Source organism: Felis catus, chromosome E2, assembly GCF_018350175.1.
Source record: "Felis catus isolate Fca126 chromosome E2, F.catus_Fca126_mat1.0, whole genome shotgun sequence".
In the NCBI taxonomy this organism is placed as follows: Eukaryota; Metazoa; Chordata; class Mammalia; order Carnivora; family Felidae; genus Felis; species Felis catus.
The window spans coordinates 5995075-6021445 of NC_058382.1; the positions used below are offsets into that span (position 1 = coordinate 5995075).

Below are 26371 nucleotides of genomic sequence, written 5' to 3' on the forward strand. Positions count from 1 at the left end.
TGTGAATTCTTTCAAGACCACACATTTTTTTAATTACTGGAAGTCTGTACCTCTTAATCCCATTTGCCTATTTTAACCCCCTCCCCAAAGTTGTACATTTTTAAAAGTCTGATCACACTCATTACATTTGTAAGGTTTCTCTCCAGAAAGAATTATGTTCCACAAGGTATAAGCTTTGGATAAGCCTTGCCATACATTCCATTTGTGTGCTTTCAGAGATTTATATTCTGATATCAGGTGAGATGTGAGCCCTGGTTACAAGCATTGCCACATACATTAGTTTCATATGGTTCCTCTCCAGGATGGAATCTCTGATGTTGAGAAAGGCTTGATCACTTGCTTAATTTATTTGCAAGGTTTCTTTCCACTTTGAGTTCTTTCATGACACCCAAAGCTTAAACTTTGAATAAAAGCACCACCACACATGATATAGTTTATACTCTTTCTTTTCACATGTATTTTCTGATGCCTCGTAAAAGCTTTGCCACACTCATTACATTCATAAGGTTTCTCTCCAGTATGGATTTTCTTATGCTGAGCAAGATGCTCATACAGGCTTTGCCACACTCATTACATTTGTTTCTCTCCACTATGAGTCCTCTCATGACCCCAAAGGTCTGAACGTTTACTAAAAGTCTTATCACATTTATTACATTTATAAGGTTTTTCTCCTGTATGAATTCTCTGATGTCTCATAAGGCTTGTACTTTCGGTAAAAGCCTTGTCACACACATTACATTTGTATGGTTTCTCCCCAGTGTGTATTTTCTGATGCCTAGTAAGATTTGCAAATTGGGTAAATGCTTTGCCACACTCCTTACATTTGTAAGGTTTCTCTCCAGTATGGATTTTTCTATGTTGAGTAAGATGTGAACGCTCAGCAAAGGCTTTGCCACACTCACTACATTTGTAAGGTTTCTCCCCAGTATGAGTTCTCTCATGACCCCAAAGGTGTGAATGTTTGATAAAAGCCTTATCACATTTATTACATTTATAAGGTTTTTCTCCTGTATGAATTCTCTGATGTGCCATAAGGCTTGAACTTCGAGTAAAAGCTTTGTCACACACATTACATTTGTGTGGTTTCTCTCCAGTGTGTGTTTTCTGATGCCTAGCAAGGTTTCCAAATTGGGTAAATGCTTTGCCACACTCGTTACATTTGTGAGGTTTCTCTCCAGTATGGATTTTTCTATGATGAATAAGATTTGAACGGTCTGTAAAAGCTTTGCCACAGTCATTACATTTGTAAGGTCTCTGTCCAGAATGAATTCTCTCATGACTCATGAGGTTTGCACTTTTGCTAAAAGCCTTCCCACAGTCATTACATTTGTAAGAAATTCCTCTAGTGTATGCTCTCCTGTATTGTGCAGGTAACAAAGGATACTTAAAAACCTTCCTGTATTTGTTCCAAATGTTTTTGGTACTGGGAGGAATTCTTTGAAGTGGTGAGACTGAGGAACAACTGTTGACAGACTTCTCAGTTGGATTACAGTTACACATTTTCTCCTCATTGTGAAATCTCTGCAGTTCAGCCAGATGTGCCTGCAAACTTAATCCAGTTCTATTTTCCATGCAGTTTATGTACTGGTTTCCAGCACCACTTCTGTTATTGTCCATTTTTAGCAAATTCCTCATAAATGGCTCATCATCCATGAAATACTGGTACGTATTATTTCTTACAGAAACACTCTGCTTTTCAGGAAGAGTAACTGAGGTCTGATTAAGTTGCTGGTCTTTTCTACAAGTGAGATTTTTGTTATGGGACAAAGGCACTTCTTTGTAATTTCTTGCATCATATCCCCACTGACTCTCAAACTCATGCATATTTTCGCAGGATTCCTGGAGATCAAAATCCTTGATTCCATAACTTTCATTTCTCTCCAATATCACTAAATGGTAAAATTCGCCTTTATTAATGTCCTCTGTTGGTGATAATTCCTTGATTGCAAATCCATCAGAAGGGATTCCTATCAAATAGAGATGGAAGATAAATCTTTTATACTAAATTACATAATTACACACCAAAACAATACTTTATACTGAACACAGGAAGTTTCTCAAGTATGGTATTCAAACAATATTGTAATATACAATGGTGTAAGTTTTCTTTTTATAAATGTTTCCATATCAATAATTTCTCTAATTTTAAGGTAATTTTTCCAAACACACATTATACACTGTACATATTTTTTGCCCATGTAACTGGATAATGAAATGAAACTTCATAATTAGCTCATCCATACACTGGCTATTATATAAGTGTGCATGAAATCATACAGATGTCTATCTTCCTTAATTCTTAACCTTTATAAAAATGTGTTTACCTGAACACGGTATTTCATAATTCAGTGATTCTCAACATATCTTTCATTTTTCCTACTGTGTGTTCCTTATGGAATGTAAATTCTGTCTTTAGTTCTCAAGGAAGAATTGTTTAGAATTCCAGAGAATATTATTTTCTGTAAATGTGGTTACTTATTAACTTAACCTGCTAGATCAATTTTTAGATTGTAATATACGGATTTGTTAAAAGACCTTGTTCCCTTCATCATATCCTCATACATTATTAAACACACATTATTATTAAACACCAAATCAAGCTGCTCTCCTGAGCAATCTGTACTGTTTATGAATAGGGGTCTTTCTACAGTGTGGGGAGGGGCAGGGCATGTGGACACTGAGGTGCTTTGGTGCTCAAAATTAATATACCAGGAGATACCCAGTATAGTTTGTTTAGCTCAATGAAAAATCTGAGGAAAGGCCAGGACCTGGATTCAGAAAAGCAAGAGTGAAACACAAGGAGTAACGGGCAATGTGGGAATGCTGCTTGTGCTTGCACATCTAAGGGAATATGATTGTGCTGTAAGTTAAACGCCTGACCTTGGAAAAGGTCAAAACAAGTTAACTGACTGCCTGAATGCTTAAGGATTATTTTAGGTATGCAGAATACTGGTTCTCTTCCAAGAACTACTGAACCAAAAGCACAAGTGCAAAACCACAGAATCAGTTATTTATCAAAATTCACCATAAGGTTTCCTTCTTTTCCCCAACTTTAAATAACCTTATTGTCTCTGAGCCTTATCTTTAAAGACGTCAGTGAAATTTGACTTTGCTAAGAATTTAAGGGTTTTAAATCCTATTCTCCCAACTCCAAGATTTTTTTATTTAAATTCTACTTAGTTAATATATAGTGTAATATTGGTTTCAGGAGCAGAATTTAGTAATTCGTCACTTACATATAACACCCAGTGCTCCTCATCACCAGTTCCCTACCTTAAGCTTTTCTGACTACTAATGTTCTGCAAATACCTAAACAAGCAGGAATGCAGAATTTCTGAAGAAAAGGGAAGTTAGAGTCCATTTGCCACATTATGATGCCTTTCCATTCTCAATCAAAACAGCTGCAATCATTCTCTTAAGAATAGGGATTTGAAACTCTTATGATCACGTCAGGGGCTCTCAATAGAAAATGCAAAGACATAAAAAGTTAATTACCAACTTCTGGAGAGAAGTTATCCTCACCCAGGGAGACCAGGTTCCTGTAGTTCTCCAACATCACGTCCCTGTACAAGGCCCTCTGAGCAGGGTCCAGGCACTCCCACTCCTCCTGAGAGAATTCTATGGCCACATCCCTGAATGTCAACCGCCCCTGAAAGGAAAACACATTTCAGCAAGTGGACAGGGAAAGTGTGCTTATTTGACACAAAACAAGAGAAGCACAGATGTGTAAAGACTGACTTGGCTGGAGTGAGTGCTCTTTGATCCATGCAATATAATTTTGAGCAAGTTACACTTAAAATTAGCATTTAAAAGTACCATTCGGGGGCATTTAGTGCACTCACAAACATCACCTCTGTCTAGATCCAAAATATTTTTATCAGCCCAAAATCCTTTACCCATTAAGCAGGTGCTTCCTATTCCCCAGTCCATGGCAACCACTAATGAATGGTTTGTCTCTATGGATTTACCGATTTTGGATCTTTTCATGTAAATGGAATGGCATCAAAAATGTGACCTTTTGCACCTGCCTTCTTTCACTTAGAGTAATGTTTGAGGTTCATCCATGATATAGTATGTATCAGCGGCACATTTCCTTTCTTCTGGCTGCAGAGTATTCCACTGCAGGACTAGACCATATTCACTCAACTACTGATGGGCATTTGGTTGTTACCACCTTTGGCCAGTATTAGTAACTTGCCATGAACTTTGTAGTACAAGTAAGTGTTTGCATACCTGTTTTCAATTCTTTTGGTTATTTCCTAGGAGTGGAATTACCGGGTCACATGGTTAATTTTTTAAGAATCTGCCACAGTCTTTTCCACAACACCTACACCCTTTTCACAATAATGTGTCATGAGTCTACATTCTCCACATCTTTACCAACATTTTGTTGTTATTGTTGTTCTTTTACAATAATCCTAGTGGGTGTGAAATGGTCTCTCCGTGGTTTTGATTTTGCATTTTATTAATGACTACTTTCATCCAACATCTCTTTGTGTATCTTGTATGGAAAAATGTCTATTAAAATGCTTCGACCACTTATAAGTTGGGTTTTTGTGTTTTGGTTGTTGATTTGTATAAGCTCTTCATACATTCCAAGTTCTAGACCCTTAGTAGATATGTGATTAGCAAATTATTTCCTCCCATTTCCTCACCTATGTGATAATGTCCTTCAGTGCACAGACATGATTAATTCTGATGATGACCAATTTATCTACTTTGTCTTTTTCTCTTTTGATTTGGGATCATGTATAAAAATCCACTGCCAACGCTCAGGTCATGAAAATTTACCCCTATGTTTTCACCTAAGACTTTTATACTTGTAGCTCTTACACACAGTCTTTTGATTAATTCTGAATTGATTTCTTCACATAAGGCAGTTTCAATTTCATTCTCACATGGATATCTAGTTGTGCCAGCACCATTTAAGAGACTGTCCTTGTCCACTGTTTTTGGCACTACTGTAAAAAAGGAATGGGTTACAGATGTATGGGTTTATTTTGTGCAAGTTCAGTTCTATCACTGTGATCTGTATTTCTAGCCTCTGCTGGAATTACACTTTTGATTACTCAATGTTTGTAGTTAAGGTTTGATGTCAAGAATTCTAGGTCCTCCAATATTTTCTTTCTCACATTTATTTTGGTTATTTGGCATCCTTACCAATTCAGTATTAGTTTTAGAATCAGGAATCCCATTTAGGCCAAAAAGGCTGTTGGGATTTTGCTGAGGACTGCATTACTCTTTGTATCACTCTGGAGAGGACTCCCATTTTACAGTCTTCCAATCCACAAACACAGGATATCTTGACATTTATTTAGGTTTTCTTTAATATTCCCCAGCAACTTTGTAGTTTTCAGTGTGTATAAATCTTCCATTTACTTTCTTAAATTTATTCCCATTTGTTTCCTTGCTCATGTAAATGGAATTGTTTACTTAATTTCCAGTTGTTGATTGCTACTGTACAGAAATGCAACTGAATTTTGAGTATTGATATTGTATTCTGTATTTCAATGAATTTATTATCACCGGTAGTTTGAGGATTCTTTATTTCTAAATATGAAATCATGTCTTCTACAAATATAGTGTGATTTCTTTTCCAATTTTGACACATTTGATTTATTTTTCCTCTGTATTTTCTCTGATTAGAAGTTCCAGTACAGTGTTGATATGCGGTGGCAAAATGGGCACACTTGTTTTGTTCTTGGTATTAGGGGGAAGTTTTCAGTTGTTCACCAGTATGATGTTAGCTATGGAATTTTAATAATACCCTTTTTTAGATTGAGGAAGTTCCCTTCTACTTCTAATTTTTGAGTTTTTGTTGGATGCAGTATTCTGTATATGTCCGCTGAATCTAGCTGGTTTACACACAGTCCTCTATCATTGATGTCTGGTTGTTCTATCCGTTATTAACAGGGAGCACTGAGGTCTCCAGCTAGTATACTGGAACTATCTCCTCCATTTTGCTTCAAAAAACTGGGGGCTTTGTTGTTATGTACATATTGTTTATAGTTGTTTTATCTTCTTGATGGATTGGCTCTTTTTTCAATACATAATGTTCTTCAATATCTTTGGTAACAGTTTTACAACTTAAAAGCTATTTCGTTTGATATTTGTATAGGTACCCAACTAAGTTTCATTACTATCTGCATGGAAAATCTTTTTCCACCTTCACTTTGAACCTATTTGTGTATCTCAATTGAGGCTTGGGGCACCTGGGTTGCTCAGTCAGTTAAACACATGATCTGGATTTTGGTCAGGTCATGATCTCACAGTTCATGAGTTCAAGCCCCGCATTGGACTCTGGCTGACAGTGGGAAGCCTGCTTGAGATTCTGTTTCCCTCCCTCTCCCCCACTCAAGCTCTCTAAATAAAGAGTTTTAAAAAACAGAGTGAGCCTTTTATAGACATAGAGTGGAATCATTTTTAAAAACTAATTCCTTGGGGCGCCTGGGTAACTCAGTCGGTTAAACATCTAACTTCGGTTCAGATCATGATCTCAGTTTGTGAGTTTGAGCCCTGCATCAGGTTCTGTGCTGACAGCTCAGAACCTGGAGCCTGCTTCGGATTTTGTGTCTCCCTCTCTCTCTGCCCCTCCCCCACTCATGCTATGTCTGTCTCTCAAAAATAAACAAACATTTTAAAACATTAAAAAAATAATTCCTTTATCTTTTATTGAAGAGTTTAATCTGTATACATTTCAAGTTACTACTGATAAGAATTACTTCTAACATCTGTTGTTTGTATATCTAATATTTTCTTTCATAATTCCTCCTCTTGTAGGTGTCTATGTGGGTGCATACTATTTTGATTGCCTTTATGTTCATTTTTCTATTTTCAAGTTATTTTCAGTGTGGTTATCCTGGGGATTACAGTTTACATGTTAAACTAATAATATTTGAATTTCAGTTGATACTAATTTAGCTTTAATAGCATACAAACAACTGTTGTTATACAGTCACCCTTCATGTTCTTACTGTCAAAAATTATTTGTAAGAGATGTGAACAGATGTTTTATACACTCAAGAACAGATTTTTATTATTGTTTTACACAGTTGTCTTTTAAGACACATAGGAAAAACTGAGTTAGAAAACAAAAATATAATAATACTGGCTTTTATATTTACTTATGTAGCTACCTTTACTAGGTTTCATCCATTTCAGCCTGAGGAACTCCATTTGGTACTTCATGTAGGCTAAATCTGTAAGTGTGAACTCCCTCAGCTTTTGTTCCTCTAGGAGTCTCTTAATATCACTATCAATTTTGAAGTATAGTTAGCCTCGTAAGGAATTCCTGACAGGTTTTTTTTTTTTAATCTTTCAAACTTTTAATACCACAGGAGACTGCTTCTTGGCCTCCACAGTTTCTGAAGAGAAATAGGCTGTTAAACTTATTGAGAAGCCCCGTACATGAGAAGTTGTTTCTGTCTTGCTACGTTCCACATTCACTCCTTTGTCTTATAAAAGTTGACTGATTATGTGCTTGCCAGGGATCTCCATGCAGCTGTCATAGCTGAAGTTCATTGAGTTTTTGGATGTGTAGGTTGTTTTTGATAAATTTGGCATGTTTTCAACTCTTATTTCTTCAAATATTCTTTCTGTCCTTTCTTCTTTATCCTTTCCTTCTGGGATTCCTACTATGTGTATATCAGTATTCTTAATAGTGGTTTCTTAGTCTCTGTTCATTTTTCTTTTTTTTCCCCCTTTTATTCTGCTTTTGTCCCCTTTCTTCTGTTCACACTTGATAATTTCAGTTAACCTATGTTTAGGTTCACGGATTCTTTATTCTTATTGTCTATCTGTTGATGAACTCTCTAGTGGATTCTCAATTTTGGTGTTTATACTTTTTTAACTCCAGAATTTCTATTCCATCCCTTTACTATAATTTCTATCTCTTTATTGACATTTTCTATTTGTTGAAACACTGTTCTACTTCTTCCATGTTTTCATTTACCTGAGGATGTTCAAGACAGTTGGTTTAAAATCTTTATTTACTAAGTGGAATGTCTGTGCCTCCTCAGAAAGACCATCATTAATCTGGTTAATCACGGTAAAGATGTACAATCTTAAGATATCCTTAGATATCTGTAGTGAAGTCAGCCTGGTAGAAGCAGCCACCATGGCATTCTTTGAAACAGTAAGAAATTGTAAAGGACTCATGTATCTTCATTTAGAGAATGTTCCAATGAGGATCTAAAAAAGCAGTTATCTCGGGGCGCCTGGGTGGCGCAGTCGGTTAAGTGTCTGACTTCAGCCAGGTCACGATCTCGCGGTCCGTGAGTTCGAGCCCCGCGTCAGGCTCTGGGCTGATGGCTCGCAGCCTGGAGCCTGTTTCCGATTCTGTGTCTCCCTCTCTCTCTGCCCCTCCCCCGTTCATGCTCTGTCTCTCTCTGTCCCAAAAATAAATAAACGTTGAAAAAAAAAATTAAAAAAAAAAAAGCAGTTATCTCTATGTTTCCTAACATGAAAACAACTTCAAGACATATGGTATGTAAATATTTCAATTTGTAGAATAAAATATGATGATTAAACATTTACTGGAGAATATATTCTAAAATCTCATTACAACATATAAATGCATTTTTAGAAGATTTGCACTAAAGAGGACATCAGTTCCCAATGAAGACAATCCGTGATGATGGAAGATATGACAGGCAAGGAGATATTTACTTCTTAGTTTCTAAACTGCATCACTCTGTGGAACTGAACCACAAAAAATACATACTAGAAGGATTTAATACAAAAAAATAAAAAATAAAAATAAAATTTTACAATTAGGAAAATGAAAATTTAGCACCAGCCTCCCTGATGACAGAAGGTTCTGCAGCTATGTCTGGCTAAATTAAACATTTCTATCTAAAATGTGCAGTGTAACATTTCCTAAATGAACACCATGGTCTGTATGAGATGGATGTGCTATAAATAATGTGTGGCGCCTGGGTGGCTCAGTTGGTTGAGCAGCTGACTTGGGCTCAGGTCATGATCTCACAGTTCATGAGTTCAAGCCCAACATCAGGGTTGCTGCTGTCAGCACAGAGCCCACTTCAGATCCCCCGTCCTCTTCTCTCTCTCTGCTCACCCCTGCTCTCTCGCCCTCAAAAATAAACATTAGAAAAATAAAAAATAAAAAAATACTAATTTAAAGAACACTTACTGTTACACAAGTAGGTTGATTCTACACTTTAAAACCAATTATGTTAATAAAATAAAACACTCTCTGTATTCCTTATTCCTACATTGAATTCCTTATTCCCACTCTATTCCAAAGAATTAATACTTTGGAGTCAGAAGCACAAGGACTCCCTTCTTTAACGTCAAAAGGCATTTGTAAAATAAGACAAAGCAAATCTACCCTGTCAGTCTTACTTTCCAGGGTTTCTCAGGTACTTGTGCACATTAATACATTACTAACATATGTAATCTCTTTAATCCTGGTTTATATGAGCTGAAAACGATCCAGAAGGGGTCTCTGAAGAATCCTTACTGCCCAACTCCAAGGACACCACAAAGTCTACTCCCATTTTCCAGTCCTTGCCTATGTAGAAAATCCTTCACAGGATTACCACCTAAAATGAGCCTTTTCATTAAGTTCTACGTCACTGGGTCACAGTGAGATGGAATCTGCATGGAGATGACAGGAGAGTGGGAGAAGGCCCTGGGTGTGAGTAAACATTGTAGGCAGGATACCTTGGAGACGAAGAAGATTAACAAGTCCAAAATGTGACATTTTAGGAAGAACAATCAATGAAAAATATGACTTTTACCTGGAAAAGAGCCATTCCTCCTTTTTTCCCTCTTCTGGTCTTCTTTCTCAGGTAAGGTTATGCTGCATGACAAAAAGTTATGTTGCTTAATGTTTAGAATCATCATAACCCCTTCTTCTGCCATAATATACATATAGGGAGAACCTCACTATGGGAGAAAGATCGTCCTTTGCTGCCAACTGCAACGGGAGGGATACAGGGATAATAAACTCCTATATGGAGTTCTCCAAGTGCATTTTCACCCATTTCTTCAGAAAGCCCTCCCCTCCTGCTGAAACCTACATACTCTACTGCAACTGAATTGTCCTCTGTCTACCTGACACTGAGCCAAAGGGAGGTGCCTCATTCAAGTTCTTGGCTCCTCCTTAGGCAACCAACATGCAATGAATGGTTGATGCAGGACACAGAATCCTGTCCATTCCATCAATTTAGAACAATTCTTAAAGGCCACCCCAGGTCCAGAGCTCCCTGGTAGCCATATGGAGAGTTTAGATCTTTGTCCTGCTGGTGATGGCAAGCTGTAAGAAGGTTTAATGTCAAAAGACGAGATGATCAAATTTTTAAGATTTAGCTAGGATACACAGAAAGAGGGTGAAGCTGACAGAGGCGTGCCTCTGTCTCTAAGACTATGCTCCTGCCTCTTTCTTAGTGGTTTTCATTATTTTTGGAACTGGGTCACATTGTAAAGTCTAATGATAACTGCACACCCTCTCCCAGAAAACTGCCAAAGACAAACACACACCCAATCATTTCAGGGATCATTTCAGGGATCTTATTAGCTCATGTTCAGAATTCTTGGTCTATTGACTCATGTTAAAGGTGGGTGCCCTGGGGATCACAGGAGGAGTTACTTTAACCAAGTTACCCTTAAGTCTGAGTGGAGTGAGCAGAACTGGGTATAAGTAAATTCTGAAATGGTGGCCTTGACATGTTTAAGTGGAAAGGGCTTGTCCTAATTCCAGATCATAACCTTTCATATTCCTGAAACAAGAGAAGCTTCTCTTTCATGGGTGTAATCAAACCCAAGCATTTAATCCTTTTTTCAGAACTATATTAAATTACAAATAGCAACTAGTCCTGGAAAACATGAAAAAGGGTCACCTGTGGAGATGAGGTCTGAGCAGTCTCTGCATCATGAACGGATGGGCTCTGCTGGAACAAAGTTCCACATCAATCCAGCCCATCCATCAACATCTGTACTGAAAAGACAAAGGGGACTTGAGGAGAACATCTACTTAGTTGGAGACTTCAGCTCAGAACTCGGTAATGTAAAAGATAACTTAAGAGAAGAAGAGAACTGTTGAGTATTAAATTAACTGACTAGATTTTGAATGTTAAAAGATCATCAACATGCTTAATGTTGTGTACATGCTTAACGCCTGTGTAATGAAATACTATAAAGTTATTTACCAGACATCAAAGAATAGTTCCAACATACGATAGACGGCCAAAGGCAGTGGGCCTGGGGCCCGTACTTGCCTCTGAGCGATTTTAACCGGTAAGGAACGCAGACACTCGGTACCCGAACCAAGCGACAGGGCTCGGAAAGTCTTATGGACACAACGCAAGAAGCAAAAGGGACGAACTTCCGGCAAGAGGGACGAGTGGGTTCCAGGATTTTACCTTACCAGGTGACCCCGAAACCTGGGTGTGGAGGAGGGATTTGATGAGCGCGACCGCTGGTAAGAACCAGAAAAACGGAGACTCACTCACCCGAGCGTGCCCGTTGCTCCGCGCGATCCGCTTCCGGGTCTCTAGAAAAGCGCGCGTGCGCGTGCGCGTGCGTCGTGGGGCGGGGCGGAGGCGGGTCGAGGACGCGACGGTTGGGAGCCGGGGCTTGAGTCACTGGATCCCGGCCTGCGCACCGTCCCTTTCTCTGCGTCTGCCAGTCTGTTTGTCCTTTCTCCCCTGCGGTTTCGAGCTCTGCTTTTGGATTCCTTCCAATTCCGCTGGTGTCGTTTGGAGCCAGGCCGGGTACAACGTTAGGGAAGGGTGGGCCGCTTCTGTTGGGAGCAGTGGTATTTGACAGGTTGAGCACGGTGCCCAGGGAAACATTTGTAGCGACAGGTGGAGACGTGCGGCCAGCGAGGGAGGCGTAGCAGCACGGGGACCTGGGGCCGGAGGTCCTCGTGGGTCGACTGAGACCTGGACATGACAGCTCCTTGTTTAATGAGACAAAAAGCCGGGGTGGTCAGTGTTGGTGATGGACGCTAGAATGCGAAATGCAAAACTCTTCTGTGGCGAATGTGCAATTTGGTACTAACCCCCCATTAGAGCTTTTCCCTGAATTGTCACTTCTGCTCCCCATTCGCTGGACTGCGTTCCCTGGCGTTCCCCTCCAGGCCCTGGGCTGTGGGGGCGGAGGGCTGGCACGTTGCTTTAAAGGAACAAACATTTCTGCCTCTATGAGTGTTCATCAATTTTTCTCTCTTTAAATTTGATATTCGAATCCACACCTCTCGAGATGAACTATAAATCCAAACGCCTTTGAGACCTACCAGATGGTACCTGCATTTTGCTTAAGTCCTTAATTGCCAAATATCATTGCAATTGCAATTTTTAAAAATCTTTGTTCTCAGTTATTTTGGAAGACTACTTTATACTTGAAAATTAGATTTTTAAAAACAGTTTATTGAGAGAGAAGCAAGTCTTATGAGGAATTTAACAATGTTTTAATTATTTTTTACCCTATAGACTCCTCCTTTGTTTGAGCTTTATTTTTCTGTAGGATGTAAAGAAAAGACCATTTATGGACATTTTGATAGGAATTCCCATTTCCCAAATACCAAGCATTAATGATGTCATCCCCACTTTAGTTTTTACTGGTTATTAACTTTTCTTGTGCACTTTGACATACTTCTGAATTTTTAACTTCACTGATACAATACCCTGTTCATAAATAAACATCTCAGGAGGATAACCATACTCATTTTGGTTTTTTTTTGTTTTGTCTTGTTTTGTTTAGAGTTTTTGTGGCTATTCTTATTTGTTCATTATTCTGTAAGGTTTTTGCAATAACACTGCTAGTTTGAAAAACTAACTGATGGTATCTATATCAGGATCCAATTAAATTTATAAATTGGCTTAAGGAGAATTGACCTTTTTATAATGAGTTTTTCTACCCAAGAACATTATATAAATTTACATTCATTTACTTCTACTTTCATATATTTCAGGAATGTTTTATTTTTTTCCTACATATTGGCTTTACACATTGTTGTTAGGTTCATTCCTGGTCAGTTTATTTCATTTTATTTTTTTTAAAGCTATTTATTTCATGAGCCCTTTTTCTTTTTTCTTTTCTTTTTTTTTGTATATCAATATTATATATATCCTATTAGCTCACTGAATTATTTTTCATAGTGATTTTACTTGCATATCTACAGCCAACTCTATGCTCATACTGATGTCCCTGACTTTGACCCCATACTTCAGGGTGCATTTTAGCCTTTCCCCCTTGCTTTTCTGTCCCTATCTGTATTTACCAAGTACTATGGCATCATATGCCTTTGAAGAGTTTTCCATCTATTCCTCCGCGCTCCCATGCTCTCTGCACACTGCTTATAACCCCCTCCCTCTGGCCTCATTTGGACCCTGCTCTAACACACCTGCAACCTTCCAACTCGGCCCCATTCTCCTGGACCTGCAGTGGCAATGCTCACAGCAGTTTAAGACATTTCACATGGTAAATATCATCTTTGGGGTTGTGGGGATGGAAGAAGTAAAACAGGTGGAAAGTGCCTCTATTGTCTGGCATCCAAGGTCAGGAGATGCCTGTATTCTTCCAACATATGAGCACATTGTCAAGATACACATGTGCATGCAGACCCTTTGAATGTAATCACACGGGACTGGGAATGTGGGAGTACAGGCGAGTGTGTAAATGTGTGTGCTTGTGTTTGATGAGCATGTGCATGAGTGTGAGTTTGCTATGGAGTGTATGAGGGTGTGATTGTGTGAGGGTATATGGCTGTGCATTTGAGTATTATGTTGTGCATATGCACATGTGTTTGCATCTATGTGTAATGTGTATGTATTTGTATTTGTGAACTAAGGATTGTCCACCATTATGGTTCTAATGTCTGACTTAGACATGGGGAGTATTTGATTGTGTATTTATGGTACGGAAAACAAAGGATTAGTTTGAACTCATGTTTCTTAATAATAAAGTCAATTAGGGGCGCCTGGGTGGTTCAGTCGGTTAAGCATCCGACTTCGGCTCAGGTCCTGATCTCACAGTTTGTGAGTTCAAGCCCCGCATCGGGCTCTATGCTGACGATTCAGAGCCTGGAGCCTGCTTGGGATTCTGTGTCTCCTTCTCTCTCTGCACCTCCTCCAACTTGTGCTCTGTCTCTCAAAAATAAATAAATGTAAAAAAAAAATTGTTTTTTTAATAATAAAGGCAATTAGAGCTGATGACTGAAAACTCAGCAAAAATATAGGTGTGGAAAGATATAACCATCAAATGCTATTTAAATGAGCATTGGGGCCCCTGGGTGGCTCAGTTGGTTACACCTCCGACTCTGGATTTTGGCTCAGGACCTGATCTCACATTTGGTGGTACTCAGCACTGTGTCAGGCTCTGCACTGACAGTCTGGACCTGCTTGGGATTCTCTCTCTCCCTCTCTCTCTCTGCCCCCCTCCCCCACTTGCATGCTTATACTCTATCTTTTTCTCTCAAAATAAATTTAAACATCTTAAAAATTAAATAAGTATTGGCTTATCTGAGCATTAAAGGAATTATTGAATCTGCCCATTTAATCATCTGATCCTGGTGCTTTTATTTGTGAGGGTCTCAGAAACTTCTCCCTTTTTGTAGATATTGTTCTGTTTAGACTTCCTGTTAACACTAGGGAGATCAAAATTGGTAAAGCATATCTTCCTAACAAATTTCCACGTCATGTACACTTCCAAATATATTGTCACTGAGTTGTGCAAATAATCCAGTGATCCCTGATGTAAATAATTGTTGGCATGTTCTTTGATTGTAACTCTGAAAATCCTTTGCATATACTTTGATTTCATTTCTATGCTTATAACTTATATGATAGGTCACCTTAGTGGTCCTAATATTAGAAACAACTCTATTTGGGGTAGAATTTCTCAAGAGAGCAGAGAACCCATTGAAATTCAAGTGTTTCCTCAACAGTCCCTCATCTATCAGACCTCAGCATTTCCTGCCCTCCTCTTGAACACTTGTCTACCTCCAGGGCTTGTGGAAAAGAGAGAGCTTCTCCCAAACACCTGAGAGATGCTAATTTGGAACTTATAATTGGTTTTTGGCAAGTAGCAACTGGGAGGAAGAAAAGCTTTTCAATATTCTCGGTTCCCCAAACCTGTGCTCTCACTGGAGTTCTAGATGAAATGATTATTTCTTCAGGAAGGGGAGGTTGTGGAATCATAAACCCAGACCTTAAGATCTGGCTGCCTCCCTCCTGCATGTACTGACTGCCATGACCTTCACACTGAGCCAACTGTTCTAACAGGAAGGAGTGAGTGTATTTTTGATTTCCATTTAATAGGCAGAGTCTGCAATGAAAATATGCTTTTTGTTTTTTAACATGCAGTTGTACTTTTCATTGGACCTTATTATAGGATGTGAAGAGTAAATCAATTTCTTACCTTTGTGATAGTAGTATCAAGTAATATCAACTACCAAACCCCAAGTATTAATGATGTCATCCCCAATTTCTTATTGCTTATTAACCTCATATACTTTGGTCTATTTTTGAATTATCTCTACTCATCTATCAGTCTTATTTAAGAAACATGTTTCATAGAGCTGCCTATCCGTTTTTTCTTTTTTCTTTGTTTTTCAGAATACTTAAAAATGAGATCTACCCTATAATGGATTTTTAAAAATGTTTGTTTTTGAGAGAGAGGGACAGAGCATGAGCTGCGGAGGGGCAGAGAGAGAGAGGGGGACAGAAGATCTGAAGTGGGCTCCTTGCTGACAGCAAAGAGCCCAATGCAGACTCAAATTCATGAACTATGAGATCATGACCTGAGCCAAAGTCAGACAACTAAGTCACCAGACGCACCCCTCTTTATTTTTTAATTTAAATTTTAGTTAACATAAGTGTAGTCTTGGCTTCAAGAGTAGAACCCAGTGACTCATCTCTTACACATAACACCCAGTGCTCATCCCAAAAAGTGCCCTCCTTCATGCCCATCACCCAAAACCCATTCCCCCCACACACCCCTTCTCCAGCAACCCTCAGTTTGTTCTCTGTACTTCAGAGTCCCTTATGGTTTGCCTCCCTCTTGGTTTTTATCTTAATTTCCCTTCCTTTCCCCTACGTTCATCTGTTGAGTTTCTCAAATTCCACATATGAGTGAAATCATATGTTTGTTTTTCTCTGACTTACGTTGCTTGGCATAGTACACTCTAGTTCCTTCCACATTGTTTCAAACGGCAAGATTTCATTCTTCTTGATTGCGGAGTAGGACTCCATTGCATATATATACCACTTCTTTATCCTTCATCAGTCAATGGACATTTGGGCTCTTTCCATAATTTGGCTATTGTCCATAGCGCTGCTCTAAACGTTGGGGTGCATGTCCACTTGCCCCACTTTTAATGGATTTTTAAGTGTACAAATACATTGATGACTATATGTGCGATGTTGTACAGATCTCTGGAGCTCTTGCTTAACTAAAAGTTTACCCTCATCTTTTTTTCCTTTTCAGAGTTTTCTTGCATATTTTTATTTGTATTTTCAGCTGTAGGGATTTTTTTTTTTTGTAATAACATGCTTGGATTCAATAAGGAACTGGAACCATCTGTTTCAGAAACAAATTAAATTTATAAATTAGCTTAGGGACAATTGATGTTTGATAATATGAAGAGTTTTTCTATCTAAGAACAATGATGTGATTTTATATTTGTTTATGTCTACTTTCATATGTTTCTGAAATCTTATATGGTTTCTCATATACACTTGATACATTTTTATTGGATTTATTCCCAGGTGTTCTGTTTTTTATTTTATTTTGTTGTATTATTTTATTATTTTAAAATTTTATTTTTCATCCTTTGGTAATTGCACCTCCAATCCCCAAATGTAACTTGCCAATTGTAACTTTTTGTACACATGCAGGCACTTGCTTTGTATAATTAGAAGCCAGGGCATGGGTTCAAACTGATTTATATTATAATTGAATTGCCCCATTCAGTGGGATAATTGACTGCTATCCCCGTCCTACAATAAGAGCTGCTAGGTGTAGGAAAGTCAAGGTGGAAATGCAGTAGAGGTGAAAAGAAAACAGCGTCCTTCCTAACCCTCACTTGCCATGAAACAAACTCCATCTAGATAAATATGAAATTATCTAAGACCTACAATCCATGAGCAGCATTTTTATTTTATCGCTGTTATGTAGAAATTAGGAACCAAAGGACAAGACAATACGGAAAAAGGTTTATTTTGCTTACATAAAATTCTGCACATTTATACATGAAAGACTACATGATTCCAGTGTAAAATACAAATTGGAAAGTACATAAAATATATATAAAATGACATCATCTATCTTGGATTTAATATCCTTTCATAAATAGGATAACTTGAAATCTGCAATATAGAAAATTTAAAATTTGGCATATGAGCCAGCTGTGAGAATAAGCACATACAGTCAATAACATTAATGTATCTTGAACCAGGTTTCATATAAAGTAACTGAAAAGCGAAGGACAAACCGACATGGTGACTTCACCAAACTGAACAGTACAACCATCCCTCCACATAGATGCTCCCCCAGGCCTGTGGCTTCAGTCCTCCAAGACTGGAGGCAGGGGACCCAAGACTTAGCGCCTTTTCGGATCAAAGGGGAGGAGAGAAGTATGTTTACTTAGCGAGACGTTGGCAACAACATACGAATTACACCCCGATACCTGTTCTCATCATGAAATAATGCTGGGCCGTCCAGAGACCCTCAAAACACACTACAGTGCCTAACACGAAATCGGACACGAGCTCGTCAGCTCCGCACTCGGTGTTTGCAGTGCCTTTGCTCCGAGCGCCCCAAGTCTGACACGCGCGGTACCCGCAGTGTGGGCGGTAGCAGGGCCTTGGTCTCACCCCCGCGGCTGCGCGCGCAGCTCTGCGGCAGCGCGGGTGCCTTCCCGAGCGCGGGCGGCCTCGCTCCCGACCCCGGGAGGGGAGGCCCCGTGTCCCTCGCGGGGGGAGCCCCGGGCTTCTCCTGTATCCCCAGCTGGAGCCCGGGGGCCCGGCGGCGGGGCTGGGACGAGCCAGCTCTCTGCAGGGAAGACGTAGGCCGCCTGGTTGGCCATGGTGTAGACGGTCTGCAAGGCCGCGCACAGAGGCGCCCAGAGCCGCCCGAGCCCCGAGCGCTGCTCCCAGGTCAGCGGGGAACGCTCCCGCTGCTCCCACGCCCCAGCCACGTCCTGACGGACGGCCTCAGACAGGGCGCGCACGGCGGTCACCAGCCTCTTCCGAAGTGGGGGCGGCCGGTCTCTCGGGGACCTGCACCTGCTCCGACGGCCGCGCCCGGCGCCCCGCGCCCCGCGTCTCCTGCGCTGGGCGGCACCCGCGGTCTCCTCGCTCTCGCTGCCCTGGCCCGAGTCCGGCGTCGTCCGCTTCCTCTTTCCCGGAGTCACACTGCGCTCACCTGCTGGAGAGGCCCCTGCGGAGGCAGCACGTGGCCGAGCGCCCCGCCAGCTGGATTCCCGGGGACCCCACCCCCTCGGGTGAACCCCGCCGGTCTCCTAAGCCTTCCTGCCCCGGCTCTGGGACGAGGCGAGGCCAGGCCCCGCACGGGTCCCCCAGAGCTCCCTGGATTCCAGGGCCTCCTCACCCGATTCAGCCCCTCAACAGCCCTCTGTGCCCACGCCCCGCGTGCTTGACCTGCCTTCCTCTCCGCGCACCTCCGCCCCAAAGCAAGATCCTACCTGCTGCTGGGGGGCAGGTGCTGTCGCTGGAAGTGACTTTCCTCTTGCCGGAGCCCTCCCAACTGGAGCAGCCTTCCGATTCTGTGGACAAGGCCAGAGGTTTTGTGACCTCCTCGGGCCGACACCCTCGCGGCCCTAATCCGTCCTGCACACGCGAGGACCGGGGCTGGCAGCCAAGGCCAGGTTCCCAGCTCTTCCTAGAGCCCAGGATGTGCGAGGGTGCCACCGAGCTCCAGTTCCCTGACCGGGGAGACTGAGCCGCCCCACGTCCTGTGCCCCCTCCGCAGCAAAAACCAGCTCTCACCTGATCCGGAAATGCAGCTGTCCCTTTTGGGCTCGCTTTCCCTGGGATCCTCCTCCCCTGTCTTGGGCTCTGACCCTGGGGGAAAAGAGGCCGTTTGCGCGAGTGGCCTCTCTCGAGGCCCGCAGAACCCTCTAGTCCATCCCAGACCCCGATTTGTGGACGGTTCTCTCAACAGAGGCTGTTCAGCCAGGGTCCGAGGTGAACCTGAGCAAGTTGGTCCCAGGGGTTCAATGCCCCGTTTCTCAAAGCCTCCCTGGAGCTGGGTGATGTTCCCTACCACCGATTTCCGAATACAACCCTGACCCCTACCCCTCCTTCCAGCCCACACACACAACCCACCCGACTCCTACCTCGCCTTTGGGTGCGGCTCTCTCTCAACGGCGACAGTAACGTCTCCTCTTTCCCTTCCAGTGCTTTCTCCTCCACATCTGAGCCGCTTTCTGGGAACGAGTTCTGGTGGCAGGGCGGCCGGTCAGTGGGGTGTCGCACGGATGAGCTGCGGGGCTCTGAGCCTTCAGTTCCAGAGTCTATCTGAAAGCCCCCGGGGACGGCCTTCACCCTGCACTGCCAGGTCTTCCAAGTGCAGACTGCCCCCTGGCACCTGCCTTTTATAGGCGCCCTCGCAGGGCGTGGCTCGCTCCTATTGGCTGGAAAAATTCCACCTTCCTGCCGCTCGGGAACGTGGGCTCTCGCGAGAGATGGAACGTGGCCGCTTGTGCTTCCTGTGGGGGGCCCCACTCAGCCAAGGGGAGCCTTTTGCAGGGGCCTGTGGTGGTGACAAAAAGCGGGACAACAAAGCCAGGGGGCAGAGGGACTGGAAGGCTGGGGACCCCTCCCTGTCTTACTTCTGGTCCAACTCCCACCCACGACTAGTTAAGACCCTGCTGGATTCGTGTTCCTTCTTCCCAGGAGTACAGGGATTAGGTAGGTTTATCAGAAAGATTTCTTCCATATCGTTGGAAACATGTATTGTCAGTATTCTTCTCACTGATAATTTCGTTCTGAGTAAGTCACAGGAAAATCGGACTTAAAAAAAATGTCCACCAGACCCCTCTGATGCAAAGGGCGTATTTCTCTCCTGTGTTTCCATTCTTGGCCAAAGAGAGCGGGAACTCTGCCTGGACCTTTAAGGACTGGATGTCACTGTAGGAACATCAACAAGTCAATCTTACCTATGAGTACATCTGACAAATAGCACATGTTTATATAAAAGTGAAACCAGCAATGAACTAAAAATAATTCACGGTGAAGATAGTTCGCCAATATTGATTTATTTTCATTAAAGGTTTTTAAGCCTTTTTAATAGTTTATTTATTGAGAGAGAGAGAGAATGCACGTGCAAGTGGGGGGAGGGGCAGAGAGAATCCCAAGCAGGCTCCTCACTCACAGTGCTCAGCACCATGTGGGTCTTCAACCCACCAACCCTGAGATCCAGACCTGAGCTTCACTGACTGAGCCACTCAAGCGCCCTCATTAAAGGTTTTAATATGGAAATTTCAAGCATTCACACAATTAAAGAAAAGAAAGTGAATCTGTTTTTTAAGGCCACCTCAAAATGTGTCGGTGTTTTGCCATTCTTGTATCATCCACTGAAAACTTCGCTTTTGGAATGGGGGTTCGGTGGGAAATGGAGCTGGAATCTTGAGTGCAAATGGTGGAATTCAGGATTTCTGTAATCAACCAGTGGCGAGCCATAAAATTCATCTCTAATAAATAACTACTCGAGGATATAAAAGATAATAAAAAGACTCCCAGTCTATTACAACACAAATTACTTTTTACTTTATTTTTTTGAAGATTTTATTTTTAAGTAATCTCTACACCCAACCTGGGACTCAAATTCACAACTCTGAATACAAAAGTCACATGCTTTACTGACTGAACCAGCCAGGCACCCCTATTCTTTAGTTTCTTAATATCATCTAATACCCAGTTCATAGTCACATTCTCCCAAATTACTCAAACACATATTTAATTGTTTTTGTTTGTTTGTTTTGAACCAGGATCTAAATAAAGTTCCTACATTACTAATACTTATTATCTGGTACATTCTGTCTGAAAATGTAATTTAAGGCCAGGTACAAAATGGAAGTGCATACTTGCAATTCCCATCACTTTGAGAGAAATATATCCAGAATATATAAAAAGTAATGTTTTCCCATTAAAAGGAAAGAAAAACAATCCGCAGTGAATTGAATAAGAAATTCAAAAGGACAATTCACGTGTTAGTAAGACTGTGATGAATATGGTGTTATGTTCAGCATTGCTGACAATAAAACAAATGGAAATAAACAAACAACATCACCAATTCACGTGCATATAATTAGTAAAAATTCAGACATTACCCTGTGTACCAAGGATGTGGGGAATTGAAGACTCTCCTCCAGGGTTAGTGTGGGTTGTGATTGGTTTAACCCCTTCAGGGGACAATATAGGGACTAAATATAAAGATGCCTGAAAACCATGATCCGGAAATTTGGTTCCTCACTTTCTGTTTATAGCAACAGGGAATTCATAGCAAACAAGAACATGGGCCAAGTATGTTCGTGGCAGCATTGCCAGTGGAAGGAAAATATTAGAAACAACATAAATCCCCTTGAATAGGATCAGAGATTAAAACCAAAAAGTCCAGTCTGTCGACCCAAGTAAATGGCAAAGAGTGGTGAAACAGGATGAACTACAGGTATAGGTGGGAAAGGGAGATTCTTCAGAAACAATTGGGAGAAAAGTCATGATACAGAATTGAACAGTCTATGGATGTATATACATATCTTGCACTTTCAGAAAGCAATATATAATTTAAAAAGTACGTACATGTATGTTAAAATATCTTAAATGCTTGGAAATGACACTCATCAAATTATAGTTGATGGTATCAGATGTGTGGCAAAATAAAAAACAAATAAAAATGAAATAAAAATGCAGAGGAAAATTAACAGGAAATAATCCCTTTATATCTTCAGAGTGATTAATCAAAGTGGATTGTCTCCAGCTGGTGCGGTGAGCTCCAAAGCTTGAGCAGGGCCTCCTCGGGCAGTAAAAAGTCCAGCTGGAGGGGGAAGCTTCTGGTCTGCCTCATCCTTTCTCAGTCATCCTGGACATATTCACTATGTCCCATGGAGTTTGCTCAGCATCCAAAATTTGAGCTGCAAGGACAGCTGAGTCTTTATCATCCTCCTCAGACCTTTTGATCTTTTGTCCTTGGTTCCCGATTTAAAATGGGTTGTGAATTGGAATTTAAATAAAAACTTAAATAAAAAAAAATGTTTTTAAATAAAATAAAATGAGTTGCGGTTATGACTATCGATTGTATCATGAAGTTCCAGACACTTAACAGGTTACATGTTTGTGTCCCCTCCAGAAAAAACAATTCCCAAATCAAAACACTTGTCCTGATAGGAACCTTTGAAAACTGCCTCTGATTGATGCTGTCTCACTGACCACTGTCCTCTTCGACCCACAGATAATGTGCAAGAACTGTTATCAGGCCTGTGGACACATGGCGAGGACCAGGAGGTGTCCCCTGAAGGGCTGGGCTGGGGCCCTTGTCTCCCAGCCCTCGGCCTCCAGGGAGGAGAAGAACCTGGAACCAAGGAAGCCTCAGCAACTCCAGACCCCGGGCCTCTTGGCAAGACTGACAGAAGCAAAAAAGGCAAAGGTGAGGAATCTGGGTGGTGGAAGCCATTCTTAGAACTGGAATCCGAGGACGCTGGAATCCGATGTCTTTTTCTTTGTTCTGCATGCACAGCCATCTCCAAGCTCAGACAGAGATTCAATAGAAATATACAAAGAGCTCAATAGTTTTCAGGGTTCCTCACTCAGGAACGCAAAATGATAAATAATAATAATATATGTATAGAATATAATCATACATAAAAATTTACCCATTGTATACGAAAATATATATTTTATGTTATATAAATATATGAAATATATATATATAACATATTTTTAAGGATTTTACTTTCACGTAATCTCTGCACCCAATGTGGGGCTCAAACTCATAACCCTGAGATCAAGAGTTTTATGCTCCACTGACTAAGGCAGCCAGGTCCCCCTATAACACATATATTTTAAATTGTATAATATATGTAAATATATATGATATATATAACTTGTATGTTATATATAACAGATACATATTTAGTATATAATGTTTAAATTTCTATATATTATTATATTACATATATTTTAAATTTTGTATTGCATATAAAATATATAAAAATATAAAATAAAATTATAAAATTTAAGGAATATGTATGCTGAAATTTCTAGTTTTGTAGTTTATTTTTATTTATTTTGAGAGAGAGATAGAGACTAAGTGGGGGAGGGGCAGAGAGAGAGGGAGACAGAATCCCAAGCAGGACCTGTGCTGCCAGCGCAGAGCCTGATTTGGGGCTGGAACTTACCAACTGTGAGATCATGACCTGAGTCTAAATCAAGAGTCGGATGCTTAACCAAGTGAGTGACCCAGGCGCCCCTTGAGGTTGGATACCTCTGTATATGTGAAATGACCATTTGCATTTCTTTTACTGTGAAATGTTTCCATAGGTCGTAGGTCTCTTTTTCCTTTTTTGAGATGTCTTTTTACTCTTCATTGAGGGTAAAACATATTTTATTTGACTGTTTTTCTACAACATCCTACCAGGCTGACGCCTACCCACATATCCGGGAATAGATCTGACCTGTCAGGAAACCTGAGATGACATCCACCCATGTGGATCCATCCAGCTTTCCATCTAAAGACTTGATTTGAAGGGGCACCTGGGTGGCTCAGTCGGGTGAGCATCTGACTCTTGATTTCAGCTCAGGTCATGATCTTGTCGTTTTGTGAGTTCAAGCCCCATGTTGGGCTCTGTGCTGACAGTACAGAGCCTGCCTGGGATTCTCCCTCTCTTTCTCCCCTCCCCCACTTGCATTCTCTCTGTCTCTCTCAAACTTAAAAAAAAAAAAAAAAAGACTTGAACTGAATTCTCTCTTAGCTCATGAACCAGCCTTAGGATGGGAGGTGGACTTATTGATGCACCCCATGCTGCACCCAAGCACTTTGGCCAGGACCCCAATTTCACTGCCATGCTCCAGTCACAGTGTGTACAAGGTTTGCAGTGCCCAGCAGGAATGGTCCAAGTAAGAAAAATAGAGGGGCTCCTGGGTGGCTCAATCAGCTAAGCTTTGGACTCTTGATTTCAGCTCAGGTCATTATCCCGGGGTGATGAGATCAAGCCCCACACTGAGCTCCATGCTGAGCATGGAGCCTGCTTAAGATCCTCTTCTCCCTATCTCTCCTTCTGCCCCTACCCCATTTGCATGTGCTCTCTCTCTCAAAAAAAAAAGTGAAAAAGAAAAGAAAAATAGAAGCAAAACTATTGGCATCCTCCCACAATATGGAAGGGATTCTAATATGTTAAGCAAGCACCATGAAGACAATGAGTGTTTTTCCCTCCCAGTTTTATTGAGATACAGTTGACATGTAACATTGTGCAAGTTTAAGATATACAACGTGACAATTTGATACACATATATATTGCAAAATGAATACCACAACAGGCGTAGTTAAGACCTTTATCTCGTTACGTAATTCTTTTTTTGGTGTATTGGGAATGTTTAAAATCTATTCTCTTAGCAACTTCCAAGTATATAACACAGTATTGTTAGCTATAGTCACCATGCTGTACATTGGAACCCCAGAAACTTATCATCTTATAACTGGAAGCCTGTACCCTTGGACTACCATCTCCCCATCTCCCCTGGCGCCCATCCCTGTCAATGACCATTCTAGTGTCTAGGAGTTTGGTTTTATTTCTATTCCACATACCAACAATATCATATATGTCATATATGCATCTTTGTCTATCTGACTTATCTTGCTTAGCAGAATGCCCTCGAGAGCCATCTGTGTTGTTGCGAATGGTAGGATTTCCTTCTTTTGTGTTGCTGGATAATGTTCCATTGTATATGGATACACCACATTTTCTTTATCCATTGAAGTGAATTTCAGTAAAGTGGAAGCGTCCCCTTACTTCCTCACCTTAGACATTTGAGGGTGCTCCTCCCAAATCCCCCTCATTCCAACATGGCCAACTGGCATCCTCACACTTTAAAGAAAAACCTACCTTCTACAGATTCATGCCAGTTTATCCCAGATGGCATGTATTTGGGTTTTTTTCCTTTTTTAAAATTTTTAATTGAAGTAGCGTTGACACATAATATCATATTAGTTTCAGGTGTACAATGTAGTGATTTGACAACTACGTACATTATGATATGCTCACCATGATAAGTATGGTCACCTTCTGTCGCCTCACACAGTTGTTACTGTATTATTGACTATATTCCCTATGCTGTAACTCTTCATCCTCATGGATTATTTATTTTATCACTGAAAGTGTGTGCCTCTTAGTCCCCTTCATTTCTTTCATCTATCCCTCTACACCCTCCCCACTGGCAACCACCAGTTCATTCTCTGTATTTGTGAGTATGTGTCTCTTTTGTTGTTGTTCATTCATTCATTTCTTTTGATTTTTAGATTCCACAAATAAGTGAAATCATATGGTATTTGTCCTTCTCTCTCTGACTTATTTCATGGAACATAATAAACTCTAGGTCTATTCATGTTGTCACAAATGACATGATTTCATTCTTGTTCATGGTTGAGTAATATTCCATCATGTATATATATCCCATTTTTATCTATTGATGGACACCCAGAATGCTTCCATACCTTAGCTATTGTAAATAATGCTGTAAACAGCGGCATTATGTGTATCTTTTCAAATTAGTGTTTTAATTTTCCTTGGGCATATACTCAAAAGTAGAATTACTGGGTCGTATTATATTTCTGATTTTAATATTTTGTGGAAATCTCCATACTGTTTACTAGTGGCCACTAAAGTGGCTGCACTGACTGACATTTCTACCAATAATGCACAAGGGCTCCCTTTTCTCTATATCCTTGCCAACACTTGTTATTTCTTATATCTTTGATACTAGCCACTCTAACTGGTGTGAGATGATATCTCATTGTGGTTTTGATTTGCATTTCCCTGACGATTAGTGATATGAAACATCTTTTCATGTGTCTGTTGGGCATGTGAGTGTCTTTTTTGGAAACATGTCGATTCAGGTCCTATGTCCATTTTTTTTTAACCTTTATTTTTTTGAGACAGAGAGAGACAGAGCATGAACAGGGGAAGGAGACACAGAATCTGAAACAGGCTCCAGGCTCTGAGCTGTCGGCACAGAGCCCGATGCGGGGCTCGAACTCACAGTCTGTGAGTTTGTTGACCTGAGCCGAAGTCGGACACTCAACCGAGTGAGCCACCCAGGCGCCCCCCATGTCCATTTTTAAAAAAAGTTTTCTTATGTTTATTTATTTGTGAGAGAGAGAGAGAGACAGA

General features: G+C 40.9%; 2 protein-coding genes across 2 annotated transcripts; both read right to left on the reverse strand.

Moving 5' to 3' along the window:
• Positions 1 to 430: 430 nt before the first annotated feature.
• LOC101090222 (zinc finger protein 677-like) lies at positions 431 to 11486 on the reverse strand. Its single transcript, XM_023249705.2, has 5 exons — positions 11390 to 11486; positions 10863 to 10955; positions 9762 to 9823; positions 3496 to 3649; positions 431 to 1967 (listed from the first exon to the last, which is right to left on the reverse strand). Exons 3-5 carry the CDS (start codon positions 9774 to 9776, stop codon positions 571 to 573), a joined length of 1566 nt encoding a protein of 521 aa, XP_023105473.2. The 5' UTR covers positions 9777 to 9823; positions 10863 to 10955; positions 11390 to 11486; the 3' UTR covers positions 431 to 570.
• A 4823-nt stretch (positions 11487 to 16309) lies between these two features.
• Positions 16310 to 25062, reverse strand: LOC111559146 (protein FRG2-like-1). The gene is made up of 6 exons (XM_023249707.2): positions 25003 to 25062; positions 22416 to 22608; positions 19325 to 19696; positions 18975 to 19049; positions 18671 to 18751; positions 16310 to 18405 (listed from the first exon to the last, which is right to left on the reverse strand). The coding sequence occupies exons 1-6, from the start codon at positions 25060 to 25062 to the stop codon at positions 17837 to 17839; spliced, it is 1350 nt and encodes a 449-aa protein (XP_023105475.2). The 3' UTR covers positions 16310 to 17836.
• Positions 25063 to 26371: the final 1309 nt, after the last annotated feature.